Source organism: Anguilla rostrata, chromosome 3, assembly GCF_018555375.3.
Source record: "Anguilla rostrata isolate EN2019 chromosome 3, ASM1855537v3, whole genome shotgun sequence".
NCBI classification, from domain to species: domain Eukaryota; kingdom Metazoa; phylum Chordata; class Actinopteri; order Anguilliformes; family Anguillidae; genus Anguilla; species Anguilla rostrata.
In genome coordinates, this window is record NC_057935.1 from 11081071 (window position 1) to 11095932 (window position 14862).

At 42.3% G+C, this 14862-nt stretch overlaps 1 protein-coding gene across 2 annotated transcripts; it reads left to right on the top strand.

Moving 5' to 3' along the window:
• Positions 1-107: 107 nt before the first annotated feature.
• On the top strand, positions 108-14827 carry si:ch1073-303k11.2 (LRRN4 C-terminal-like protein). 2 transcript variants are annotated; one of them, XM_064326066.1, is made up of 2 exons: positions 108-221; positions 12765-14827. In XM_064326066.1, the coding sequence occupies exon 2, from the start codon at positions 12770-12772 to the stop codon at positions 13538-13540; it is 771 nt and encodes a 256-aa protein (XP_064182136.1). In that variant the 5' UTR covers positions 108-221; positions 12765-12769; the 3' UTR covers positions 13541-14827. The 2 variants fall into 2 exon arrangements, with proteins under 2 accessions (XP_064182136.1, XP_064182135.1); XM_064326065.1 differs by lacking the exon at positions 108-221 and adding an exon at positions 12043-12294.
• Positions 14828-14862: the final 35 nt, after the last annotated feature.

Consider the following 14862-nt stretch of genomic DNA (forward strand, 5'->3'; position numbering starts at 1 on the left):
GACTCTTTAGTGGCTATCAAAATATATTTTCTGCCCTAAAGTGTTTCACAAAGTTCGTGGCAACTACACGTGAACAGGAAGTGAGGAAGTGAGGCGTAACTCGTGAATACTGAATGTGAGTAGAACAAAACCGAACAAAATTTACGGATGTCCACAGTTTTGTTCATGGCCACTATGGATTTTGGTTCACAACTCTTTATACACTATAGGGCCACCTTCAGGTAAGACACGGTTTGCAGATTTTCAACCGTAACTGGAATTCCTAGGGCTAGATTTGAAATGTGGTGTCTATACATTCAGTAAAGCTACATTCAAAATCTTTCCATTCCATGAGGCAGCTGTTTTGTCATTTGCGCGATACTGCTTGAGCCCCATTAATGCTTGCTGCTGTATTTTCGTCTTTGGGTGGTGCTAAAAGATTAAGCCATGTTGCACTTTAGACATGATCAGTGATGCATAATAACAGTAGGACTGGAGTTAAGGGCACCTGCTCAAAACACCAAGACACATAAAAACATAAAACTATGCTTTGACCATCATAGATGCTTTTATCCAGAGGCTGAATGAGATTATACCCTTGTCCATTTTCTCTTTCCATTTATATCCTGCTTTTTTGTCTCATTCCAGATCTCATATGTTGGTTAGGTTATATACTGAACATAATAAGCGGTAGATGACACTTGAGTAAGTAGCGACAGTAAATTTTCATAAATGAAACAACATTCCTGGGTGTCTGTCCAACCACAGAAGAGTAACAAGGGATTTGTACCACACATTTTACATATCTCATTTTACTTAACTCATTAATCATATTTTTGTCATTTTTAGAACATCAGTATCCCCCTAACTTAAACATACCAAATGGATGTTCACAGCCATGGCCACCGGCTCAAAATTTTGTATTCATTGGCTGGCTGGGGCCATGACTCTGAGGAGATTGAGTTGTGGTTGAGACTTCTGAGTGTAGCATTTGAACAGCCCAATGTACTTTGTCTTGTTGACAAGTAGACTAATCCCCATATAAGTTGGGGATTAGTCCCTTCAGTTTGTTTTTTTTGGGGTTTTTTTCAGCCAGTACACAATGCAGGTACAAAGTGACCTGATAGCCGTCTTCACTTTCCATTTTGGCACCAGGGGCTGTAACTATAGCGAGCACAAACCAAGGAAACAACAGCGGTTTTCCATTGTCTCTGTGAAATGAGCATTCTGGCCTCTGACATTTCACTTTAACTTCCAAGAAAAACTGGAATGTACTCACTGTAATGACAATATTGCCAGGTTGTAAGCGATTTCGAATTTAGACACTAACATGCGTGAAATTTCATAAAGAATTTTCTTAAGAAACCAGTTCAGCAAGTGACTGCGGCAGGATAAGCGAGAGATTCACTTGGGTTTCATCTGCATTGAAGCACAGGCCACATGAATAAGGGGGGTTTTGGTCACACATTCTGGCTCCCGGCTCATTAGGGTGCACTGACACTCCTCCTCTCATCCCTGTCCGACTGCATAGAGCGGGCGCAAGATTAGTGCGAGCCAGAGAAAAGGCTGACTGACCTAATGCAGCGCTATTGATTTTCTCATTGTGTTTCCCATAACCACTGCTGTAGCGCACAACGTCGCACGGAATGCTGGTGCTTGTCCACACTGAAAGGTGGCTTCCTGGAGGACTTCTTCTATAGCCAAAAGGCTGAGGTTTTCTGATAAAAAAATAAAGTAGACTCTGTTCTACTTCTGTGTATCTTTGTGCGCTTCGTTTTGTGATCAGTGATAGCCGAATACTTCTTTCACTCTTAATTTTCTGTGCCTCTCCACAGTTTTTGTGACAAACCGTACTGAAATAACTTACAGTAGGTAAGCTGCTTGCCAACTCCATCCACAGTTTGCATGTACAGTATGTAGGCCAATGGGAGTGGACTGAGCTAATGCTAAGTCTTGGAAAAATATAGTAGAAAAACACCCTCTCAGAACCTGAACTAAGTGGAAGCTAGTTACCACCACGAAACGATATGTGTCAGCAAAACGAAAGGCTAACTATCTAGAGTGGTCAGCCTACATATATTGTAAGCGGGATGGAAAAAGGATGCCTGTGTTTGGGCTTAGACCCCCTGTTTGTCATGTGAAGTGTAGCTTTAAAAGTCACCTCTTAGTGTTAGAAACCATTTTTCAATGCAAATTCCCGGATGACCCAAACATGACTATGAGTAAATAATACAAACTAAATTATGTTATTGGTATACAGACTTATTTGGTAATAGCTAAAAATGGCAAATGACACATCTATATGTCGGGCAACATTCATCATGTACAACATGTTTTATGGGGATGCAATGCTTGTCTTGTTTCTTTACTGTGGCTGTCCTCGCGATTCAGTATTTACCCCCTTCTAATTATCTACTGGATATGCATGTACTTCCTTAAGTTCAATCCTTCGGACTGGTGTTGAACACCCTGTTCTGTGTCTCCCTTCACGTCGTTCATCAGGAGTTGATTTAAACTCTCTGCTTTGGCTGGAGAACATTTTCTGCCCACTCACCCATGTTTCCATAGAAACCAGTGTGTGTGTGTGTGTGTGTGTGTGCAGCAGGGCAAACACCTTAAATCCTGGACCAATTAAAGAAGCTTCAATAAAGACATACAGTTGCTCAACTTGTATTTTACACTTTGCGTGCTTGATGTACAATGTCTGCACCTGGTCAACATTGTAAAAATAATAATAATAATAATAATATGTGTCATTAGAAAGCCAGACTCAGACATACATTATGTGAAATTGCCATGGTACTGCAGAGGAAGATAAGATTGATCACATGCAATGTAATTATATTGAAATATGATTAATAGAACAATGGAAGTAATGGGCAGAATCTAATAGCTTTACCTAAAAGTCAATTTCCCTTACTGTTACTGTTTCCACGTCTTGTTCTAATTCACATTAAATTGAATCTTGCTTTGATCTTTTGCTCTAAGAGAAATCAGTGGGAGAAAAAAAAAACGATTCTATTTTCCTGTCATTATATATTTATTGTTGAATCCACATGTGAATATGGATAGTTCAGTAAGCTCTCAACCATGCCTCCTAGAGTGGAATCAGTTGCACAGCGAGTGTTCCCTGTTTTAAGACAGCAAAAGTGTTACCATAGAATTGCACTGCAATAACTGAGCATCTGTACTTCATCTCTACAATAGGGCACATTTAATCCAACTTTTGTTCAGATTTTCCTTTTAAAATGAAGGCGATACATACACACATTAAGGCATTAAGTACTTAGTTCATTTCCAGACCAGTTTTTGTTTTGGGTTGTGGCCATTTAGTATGTGTGGTTCTACTTTTTTAGTTATAATTAATGGTACATCAGTTCTTCAGAACAACAAAAATAGAAGCTGACTGTGCATTACTTTGACAGATGTTGCATACTTCATTTGCAGATATGAGCAACATAATTGGCTGGGCTTTATTCTCGGTCTTGCGTTCTGTGGTAATTCAACCATTATTCAAATCTCTACATAATTGGAAGTTTCTATAGCGACATCTGGAGGTCATCCAGAGTAACAGACCATTGACATACAGTACAGCACCAAAGGTCTTAAGAAAATATTGCGCCCCCTTTGCATCCTAAGGGAATTATATATTCATTGCAGACTAATCTGATATTTGATCCAGATATTTGATGTGATATTTATTCAGCGCATTACTGTCTTGATTAAACTTTCCTCAAGCGCAGAGACAACGCCAACAAACTTAATCTGAGCTGACTTACTGACGTCGGATGACTTATCCAGTTTATTATCTGCAAGCAGGGTGCCGCACTAATGCCAGCTGTCCGCGCCCCCGCTCCCCCCTCAATTATATTTTAGACTGTTATAAAATAAAATATATAAGAAATCGTCATGAACCTTAACTACGGGAGCCAGCTTAGTCCTTGTTTGACAGTAAGAGGGGTGCTTTAAAGAGATCTGGCAGACGTACTGGATTGCAGCCCCACAGGTTTGGAGCCCAGCATCACTACCATACATCACATTTATTTGATACATTACGCTACATTTTATATCTGCATAGGAGACGCTTTTATATTCTGGAGAATTTAGCTTATGTTTACTGGCCATTTATATAGCTGAGTTTTTTTTTTACCTACTGTAAATGAGGATGTGTATCCTTACTCAGGACTGAAAACAATGCTCTGTCTGGGATTTGAAAAAAGGCCACAAATCCAGTTCCCTCAAAATTTAGCCTAAACAATAAAAAAGTTATCATTTGATATTCTGCAATTGCAATGGTTCCCGGTTCGTAGAGGCGTATAATTAGATCCCCCTGATGGCTTCTCCTTTTGTTATATCATAATAAGAGGCTGTCACAATGAGAACTGAAATCTCACAAAGGGGAGAGCTTTCCGTAACATTAGCGAGCAGAGGCTTAATTGCAGCGGTAATGTAGGAGGTGCCGAATGCGGATGTCACCGTTAGCACTGCGCTAAACATCACATTATATTCTTTTCAGATCATGGCTAATATGGGTCGCGTCTCTCCAAAAACACCCACTCTGCCGCAAAGTTTCTGTAGATTCCTACTTGATGAGATGCAGAAAATGAAAGATGAAAGGATGAACTGACTGTGACTTTTTACTTTACTTTTACTTTTGCTTTTTCTTTACTGTCATTTATCCAGAGCGACTTCCTGCGCAAACACAAGTTACTGTAAGTGCGGTAATACACTAGAGGGGGAAAGTACAGTCAAAAGAGAGACAGCAAGCACAGGAAGTGCCGACTCGATTGATAACTTGTAAGCTTCCCTGTGGAACATTGGAAGTCATATAACAAGAGCAAAACCACCCAAAGAATGATCATTAAATTACATCTAAGAAACAACATCAATGTCTAATCAGGTGTTGGGGCTTGGTAAAGGTGCTAGAGACGATCAGGGTGGAAAAGCCAAGCTGCTTCCTGAAGTGTTTTCAGTCCAGAAAATGGTACTGGTTTTTTCTCTGCTGACTTTATCAGTTGGGCATAAAACTAGTAAAAATATTGACAAATGAAGTGACAGGCACTAAAATGAATTTGTTCTGGATTTGTGGTATAAGATCGAAAGACATGTTTTATTTAAAGCTTTCTATATTTAGAAAAAAATGTCCTTTATATTATTATGTCAAAGAGATCAAATATATTACTTGGCATCTGATCAACTATACATGTAGTGTGGCCAATTGTATCATCAACGATGTATGATATTAAACTACAGATCATCCAGGTCCAAAAAAGTTCCAGATTATATGTAATCCTGCCGAACATTGCTAATATATATGACAGGAATTAAAGAACCTAATTAAACATTAAACCTGTTAATATGGATGTGATTCTTTAGGCTAAAATTTATGGACTGTTCAGTATATCTATATATTTGATAATGTTGTGACATCTGGTGGATGCTATCTGCAACTGCAACCCTAGGTATTATTAATATAATGATTATGATTAATAGTACTAGTAATAGTACTAGTAGTAATAGTAATAGTAACCAAGGACAACTTGTAGGGCTTTCATTGCAATATATGGAAATTTGTGCAGAATGCTGAGTTTTAACATTCACATTTTATTATTTTCATACATACATTGTGTTTGATTTGGCTGGTAATGTTCAACTGAAAAGAAAAGATTACAAGCACTCAAAGATTTACAGAGTTAGGGTTAGGGTTATTTTGAATGTATTTGGCACATGTCTGGTATGTCTGCATTTGACGAATACACAGGTGTGAAGAAAGTCCTGAGGACTAGAGCTCTTCTAATGAGGTCAGAGTGTTTGTGTGCTGTGTGATTTTGTGATGTGTACACAGTACGTATAAACGCAACAGAAAGGGCATTTATACACAGCCTTTAGTGCAGACAGCTGTGTTCGTGTTTAATAGTTCCAGAGCTAGGGAGCTTGATACACTGTGATGTCACACACGTTCCGAGGATGAATGAATGTTCCGACCGATCCCTGTGTGAACAACCATTCTCACTACCGGCCTCCAGAGCTGGGAAAGACCAAGACTGCCTGCTGCTGTGGTCACACAGGTGCCCCTACCTGCTGTGGTTCCCAAGCCTCGCTCTCCTCTCTATTCAGACCCCAGAGTGAGAACAGAAGGTGCTTGGCTGGCTCCTCTAATCCCTTGCTCTGCCAGTGAGATCGCAACTCAATGGGCGCAGGAGGCAAGCCAGCCCCCCTGTGGCTTAGGAGTGGTCTGGGCTTATCACTTAGAGGCTTATTGGTAATCGACTAGGCCTGCTTCCCTCTGATGGATGACCTGATCAGGCTGGCCTGTTGGTGGGTCAGAAGGCAGGGGAGATGGGTGGTGGTAGGTGTGTGTGTGTGTGTGTGCGTGTGTGCGTGCGTGTATGTGTGTGTGTTTGTGCGTGTGCATGTGTGTGTGCGCGTTTGTGTGTGCCTGAGGGGGGTTTTCAAAGGGACAATACAGACACACACAAAACAGGAGATTGACCATTTATGCTATAAAATATACATTTATTGGTACTTATGCACACTCAGTGAGCCAATGGTGTAAAACTGTGTAAAAGTACATATTTATGGTGGGGATTCAGATATCACCTCGATCCTAAAAGATAATATAAAGGGATGCGATATTTGCATGTCGGTGACACTGCTGTGAGCCATTGCACGGAGGACAGAAGTGGCTTCCTTAATGTTTCCTGTTGACTGCTTTTAGTGAGGCTTGAGCTGGAACATTCTGAAGGGAGACCACCGCTGCTGTCTCTAAAGCCAGCTGGCAGCACATAATGGCAGGTGGAGATTTATGTTTGCCCAAGTAGTTAAGCTTTTCTGTGGGGCAGAAATCTTTGCTCTGGTGTAGCCATTACAGCCTTGCGCAGTGCACTGACCACAGTATCATTTCATTTTGTGAGGGAAAGACTGTGCAACAAAAGATTTTAATGTATCTATGGTAGAATTTTTCGGTTCTGTGCCTAAAGGCAATCTGCTGAAATGTTTGACTCTTCATCTTGAATAAAAATACTGAGTGTAGATCTTTCCTGAATTCTTTAGATCTGTGCACCTCTGTTTTTTTTTACCTAAATGCTTTAAATAATAGAAATTTCTATTTAAAATGTACATTACTTTCGAGATTTGCTGCCATGAATTAAGTACTCGTTAACATGTTGCTGGTGAAGACAGTATACTGAAAATAATTAATCTTTTAAGCCTCTTCTTAACTGGAAACTCTGAGTGCGTATCTTTCTGGAATGTTCTGTGTTTTAACAGTCTCGCTTGGATGCTTTGTGTTATTATCTTCCCCGGGTCCTCAATGGCTTTTTCACTGGTCCAGAACCAGATCTAAGATGTGAACATTCTGGCTATTTGACCTTTTGTCCTTGGAATTTTTGGTGCGTTTTAATGGCGGCAAGCCCTCGATTCTGTCTCGACATGCATAATCTGCCCCTGGGCTGTGAGGACAAAAAGGAAAAACTGAGACCATCTATGCCGTCATAGCCTACCTCTTAGCTGTTTTCCTCATCGGGTGGATCTAGTGTTACAGGTACATATGGGAATTACATTACCAATAATGTGAAATGTGTGTGCAGTTTGTTCCATTATTCCCCATGTCTCTTTAGGCTACTGTATCTGGAATTGCAAGAGTAGGATTAAATCTTTATTCACGTGCTGGTATCTGATTTAGAAAAACCTATTACAAAAGATTTCATATCTACTAACTTTATGACTATTCATTATAGGCTGTTATACATGAGAGGTCCTTTCGTTTTTGGATTTGTTTTTTTGTGTTTCCTAATCTGTAATGTCCAACTGTTATTTATGAATCTGTCCTATCACTTGATAGCGGTGCATACTGTCTCCTCTAAGTCACATGCAGTCAGCCAGTCAGCTAGTGCGGAATCCTTTAGGGAGATGTGGACTGATTGACTTTCCATGTAGTAACATAGTGGGACTTCCTGTAGTGACTAGGGGCTGGAATAGATGACATCATCTGAAGTGTGTACAACAGCGACAGCAGCAACAACATGAACATCAACAACAATGACAACAACACACACACACACACACACACGCACAAACATAAATACAAACACACACACACACACACACACACACACAAACACACATTGACAGTTCTCCCCATCTGGTGGGACATCGGTCATTGCCCTGCCCCTTTTCCTTTGTATCTGCAGTCTCTGACTCAGCTTATTTGCGGGCTTCTGTGCAGTTTATTTATGTGATGACTGTAGTCCACTGACTGGTTGCCGTTGGATACTAGTGCCCATTTTCTCCCCAACAGACTGATTCACTGGTTTGTTTGAGAGAAAAATTTGAATGAACTTTTGTTCTTTTTGTCAGCGCTGTCTTCATGAGTTTTTCTGAAGCACGATGGCTTGGAATCGCTTTTGGGAGACTCAGGAAGATTCAGTTGGCTGTCAAAAGGCCTTTGCTTATCCTTTGTTATCCATGAAGAAGCAGAATCTTTTTCAGTGCCTCAATGTCTAAACTGAAGTCTACCATTTAGCTACTTCAGTGCTGTTATTCGCCCAGTATTTTGTCTTGATGCAATTTATGCTTAGAGATTAGAATAATAATTGCATATAATATCTACTTAACTTTCGAAACTGACCATAAGTCTGTTCCATACAACTGACAGTGATTTTCAATAAGAGATTAGCTGTAATAAATCAGGTAGAGTAATCAGCTCAATTTCACAAAATGACCAACAGCAAAACATTCAAACAATTACAGCAATAATGTTTCAGTGTTGCTCGGCAATTGAATGAGCAATTAGGTGTGCATTCACTTAATATGAGTTATGTTGCAGCTGTTGGTACTGCCACTTAATTGCTTTGGTCTACATAAGTGATGTAACTGTCAGAATTATGGTAGGAACAGTAATACCCTTTCAGAGCCTGACCCTTGTCACCTTTTTCCCAGAAGGAGCATTATTTCTAGTTCTGTGGCACTTTGGATCAAATTACCCAGTAAGCCACAGAAGGGTGAATATGGGGCTGTTATGGTTCCTCTGGGACTTGGTACACCGCCTGCCACAAGGTGGTGCCGTTACAGTTATACTTTAACCTCCATATATGGCCATATCCACACAAATACAACATGCAAACTCGACATACGCACACACGTGCACGCGCACACACATACAATACATACACAGGGAATTATTATATTTTTATTTGCACAAAGTTGCATGATATTACATTTGCACATTAGTACAATGTTTACATTTATAAAAGGAATAGAAGTTTGCAACATAAGTGACAGAAAATGTAAGTAACCATTTAAATTATGATGACAATCCCCAATCCATCCTTCGATTGTTTGACCCAGTTTGGTTGCTCTTCAAGAATCAGTTGGGACAGGTGATTTAAAATCTATAATAATATAACATAATCTATATACAACATATAAAATTGTAAATGGCAGGTATTGGGGTAATTATATGCAGATGACAGCCTTTTGTTTTGAGAATGGAAGTCACTTAAATTATGACTGGCTTGTGCAGTGAATGTCTGTTTATGTATCAGCTGATGTAAACTCCGAAATATGCAATGTTAGGATCCTTGTCTTATAGTCCAATTTGAAAAGAATGATGAGCATTTCAGCCCTAGTTTATCTGAGTATCATTTCCAAAATAAACACCAATAAATAAATGAAATGATAGATAAGATAGATAAACACTTTTCCCCCAGGGGTAATTGGCTGTCAGCTGAAAAGAGTGCAGTGCAGGCTGATGTATTACTGTGGCATGGCGCATCGTAATAAATAACCACAATAACCAGCCTCAACAGGCATTCAGAGTGACACAGCACATAATGGCATCTGCAACATGGTGGTATAACCATAGTCCAAAACTAGATGACACTATTACTACTACGTATAATAAGAATAATGATGATAATAGTCATTATTATTATTATTATTATTATTGTATGCCTTATTTTTATACAAACTACACTGCATACAGGAGCCAGGACACAGTGCATGCTTATGTAAAACCACAGCACAGCCTGTGTCAGTGTATTGCCATTACAGGCCTGCGTATAGCTGCAACCTGCCATACAGTATGTCAGTGTGTAACCGCGACACTGCTCCCCATACATCACTCCCCGCGGCAACTGTTGCTGCATCACTGATTCCCTCCGTTACCGCTTGTAAAGGCTGAGTTTTTTTACTATGGTGGCTCACTCCCAAGACACTGCCTCCAGGGTGTACATGTTGGGAGGATGCAGGTTATTGCGGGGCAGCTCGGGGGCGGGGGGGGGCCCGGGTGGGTTCTGGGGGGGTCGGCGGGGCTGCTGCGTTCTCAGGCGCTTACTCACCTCAGAGGCCCGCCGATCCCAAATAGCCTCGTTAGCGTAGGAGCGCGAGCGCATGGGTCCGTCCTCCCCTGCGGCCGCGCGACTTTCCCACACAGAGCGACTGGGACCAGATGAGGGGCCAGGGGGAGAGGGTAAGGGTCCCCTCCCGGAGAGTCCCTCTTTCCCGCGGCGGGACTGTTAAATTATAGAAGGGGGCCAGGAATAACAGTGCATTACGCAACGCGCTGGAAGGGAGATAAAGCGTGGGAGGAGGAGGAGACATTCTCCCAGGTTTCAGCCTGATTCTGCGTGTGCTGCGAGTCTGCGGAGGTGGGGGGAGATTTCGGTGCTTTCAGACGCCCCTGCCGCCGGGGGACAAGCAGGGGCACGTGAAGCACGGAGTGGTGAGGGGTGGCGGGGGAGCGTTCCTAATGACCAAAACTGTTCTGTCTGTTCCACTGTCTGCATCCGGACCAGCGCTCAGCCAACGGCACATCATACGTCTCTGCATGTACACCTGAGCTGAGGTTTCTCCGGCTCGCTGAGTCCACTTGTCTGGTCCTTGGCAGGCTCCTGTTCTCCTCTTCTTCCACCTGCCATTGTTATTACACTTTGTTTTTACAACAAAATTCTCAAGTTCAGTTTCAAGCTCAAGTTACATTTCAGCCTGTTACATTTAGTTGTTTCGTAATATTCATGACAGGATGCTCATTCAGAATTATGGGCATTAATATGGAGCTTGTCCACCCTTTCCTGCTGTTACAACCTGCACTCTTCTGGGAAGGCTTTATACTAGATGTTTGAGCATTGCTTCAGTGATTTGCTTCAATTGAGGCAGAAGTGCATTAGTGAGGTTGGGCGCCGATTTGGCGATTAGGCCTGACTCAGACTGCAGTTTCCAGTCAAGTTCTTCCACACTGTTCTCAACAAAAAAATTTCTAAATGAGTACTTTTAAAAAAATGAATTACAGCTAATTTGTTACACATAATTTGTCATCCATCCACACTGCTCTCCAGGTGAGAACTTCAAGACCTCTGTGAGGTGGAAGTTTCTTTGTTTAATTAGGCTACCCCGTTCTAGCAGCTATTGCCTTTATGGTCACCCACAGTATAAACACTGTCCCTCAGTTTTGTCACCTTCCACCTCCTCAGCTCTTTCAGGGTTTCATTGTCAGGTTTTCTGCTCAGCCACTCATTGCTTTGACTACATCCATTCCGCCCGGTCCGACAGGTAGGTGTGTCCCAGCTTTTCACCCTGACATCATCACTGACTCACTCTCACAATGCTGTATGTGGTCTGTAGTAATCGTAATAGGCGTGCTACTCGTCCTGTTGCGTAAAATGCTCGCTATCCTATGATTTGCCTGATCAAGTCAGTCAAGATAAGAGAACAATGGGCGCATTCCAGTCAGTGAGAGCGGTTGTGCAATCACCCTTTTCTTTTGACAACCATTATGCCACCTAAAACTGGCGCGGACCTGTGGTCAATACTGTGCCTTACTCAGAAAACTGGGCCACTCGTTAACTGGCATCCGCATTGACCATATAAGGACAGAAGCCGGGGCTTTTCTCCCCTCACATTACAAAAGACTAAATACCCGCATGCACTGATGGAATGTTAGTAGGATTTTGCTCTACTATTTTTCTCTCTCTCTTGATCTCCCCTCTGTTTCAATCTCAGTCTTGATCTCTCCCTGTCTCGCGCTCTTTCTTTCTCTGTCACACACGCATGCACACAAGCCCACACACACACACCCATACGCACACACACACACACATACATTTCAGCTTGAGAGTGGTGCCAGAACTGGTGCTGGAGAGAGAGCTGGAGGGAGGGAAGAAAAAAAACGAGGGAGTGTTGGAAGGAGGGGGAAAGTTTGGGGGAGTTTATAAAAGAACTACTGCAGAGAAGAGTGGGAAACCGGTTTTAGAAAGAGAGAAAGACCAAAGAGAAAAAAGCGGTGGAAAGGAAAAAGAAAATTTCCGAGCATTAAAGGTAACACGTTTGGATTTTTCACACACAGATTTTGAAGTGTTAATGTGTCTTCCCCTCGTTGGTTTCTGTGACTGAAAGCGTGTGAGTGCATGATCTAACTGTAAATGTAAACTACTGCAGGCAATCTGTCACTAGAACACAGTCATGCTCATGCTGCATTCATCAACTATGTGTTTTCTCGCATTTCAAATACGTGATTCCCATGCAGGGACAACTGTTCCACCCGACATATCTGCTCAACAGTTTTGCTGTTTTAAAGACATTTGTTTTGATTCAGTGCTCAGTTTCTTTGGACCACAAAGCTTTTTTCTGTGCAGGGATCGGTGAACTCTTTAGTCTACATCAATGTTTTTGTGTGCAACATATAATGCTCTCCTCTCAGAGTGGTTCCAGCAATATAGTTAGAGGAACATACTGTTATTCTATTTAATCTTAAGTGTTTTTTTGCATTCTCTAATTTTATTTTTCAGATAAAATGGCAGCTACTGATTTTCCAGCATTGTCACTACTGATCGTCTCACTCTCCCTGTTGAATGGTTACTTGGCCAACCCGCTCAAGGCCCCAGAGGGAAACCATACATCAGCAAAGCCGCCAGTAACCCCCTTTCAAATTCGCTACGTGACGGGCCTCAGTGACTACGACTACAAAGACGAGGAAGAGGAAAACCAACCCACACACTACCGCCAGCCCCAGGACCCTACCCAAAACTCAGTCCCACAGCCCTGTGACTACGACCCCTGCCAAGACCAGCAGGTCCCCTGTGCCCAACTCTCAGCCCTCACCCGCTGCCTGTGCCCAGGCGTGACCGGGCCCCAGGATCGCCCGGAGGCCCCCTCTTTGCAGAAGATGGTCCGGGAGGGGTCCGAGACAGTGGTCACATGGTGCGCTCCGCCCTCCACGGTGTCCTCCTACCGGGTCGTGGTCAACGGCGGGGAGCCCTTGGTTTTCGGGGAGCAGCTGAGGAGGGCGGTGCTGGGGGAGCTGGAGGCGGGGGCCAGGGTGTGCGTGGAGGCGGTGAACGACGCCGGGACCAGCACCCCCTTGCCCGAGTCCTGTAAGGAGTACGAGCCCCAGGGGGACGACGGCATGTCGCTGCGGGCCGGGGTGATCGGGGGAGGCCTGGGGTTCCTTCTGGTCCTTTCTCTAGCCGCACTGCTGCTCTGGAAGTTCAACACCTGCAAGAAATCGGGGAGCGACAGGGAGGGCCTGGGGAACCTCTCTTACAGTTCTGAGGGACCCCTTTGAGCGGGACCCCATTGGCCCAATGGACAATGACACTCAGACCGAACATGCTCTTCGTGGGAAACCTCTGATGTAACTAGAACGTAGGCAGAGAGGAAATACAAAAATGTTTTGTGTGTGGGTACACTACCTTATTTATTGCGCAAGGTTCACCACAAAAGATGATTCATGTGAACGCACAGAAACCCAGATTTATACCTTGACTGCTTGTCTTGTGAACGTTTGCGAGGGGTAGCTCACTGGTGCATCTGTGACTATCATAACTGAAGTGACCTGGGAGGATATACTTCCCAAGAGTCATGATGCTTTATAACTAGAACAGGGTAAATGATGGTTGTTATGGTTGTTAATTAGGACTGTTCTGCAGGGCAGAAAGACCCCGTATTTTAGCTGACCAAGAACTTTGATGCCGTGCCTGATGGGAAAGTGTGGAAAAGGCTGGAACTCGATGACATGAGTGAATGTCCTGGTTAGATTCTGGCTCTGTCTGCCACCGAATCATCCCCCAGCTTATTAAGCTAAAACTTGTTCTCCCCCCTCTCTGCTGATGTGTGGTTGAGCATTCTCGTGCAAAATGGCCACCGTGTGTCACCCAGGCGGTTGTTACACTTTGGTGGCGGTCGACACTCATCACTGTAAAGGACTTTGAGTGTGACAAAAGCACTATATAAATGCAAGTAATTATTATTAATATTGTTAATGAAATGTCTTACAGGATTGGTAAGGGAAGAGATGCATACTAGTGACTGAGTATGTAGAACAGGACACAAGATGTACCAACAAAGTGAAAAGTTCCAGAAGGAAACAGAGTTACAGGGTCCTTTGACAGGTTGAGGACCAATCTGAGTTTCCGGTCAAGACACTGTTCTTATTAATAGTTCTACAACACTACCTGCTCTATTAACCTGCTTTTGTCCAAAATTATCACAGATTAATTTTATATCTTTCAAAAAAAAATGATCTTCCTATTAGTAACAATGAGTATCACAAATAAGTGAATTTTGAAAGCAGTATTTAATAGCTTTTTGTAATTTTGGTAGGACTGGCACTGCACTGGATTAACAGAAATTAATTTTTTATTTGAATTATTTCATGGATAAAACACTTTTTAATTTATTTTTGTTGTGTGGCTGTGACTGCTCAATGAGTTTTATAAGCTTTCAAAACTTGAAAATAGAAATGTATATGTGTTCAAATATCTTAACTGAGAATGATGCTCTGATGATCTTTTTCAACATTGTTGTAACAATTTTTAGCAGAACTGTAGCTAAAGTAAAAAACAAAAACAAACTGTGTTTCTCCTGTTTTCTTTATAATAGTGTTAT

Coding starts and splice junctions, on each gene's coding strand:
- si:ch1073-303k11.2 (XM_064326066.1), top strand. CDS start 12,770: ATGGCAGCTACTGATTTTCCAGCATTGTCACTACTGATCGTCTCACTC.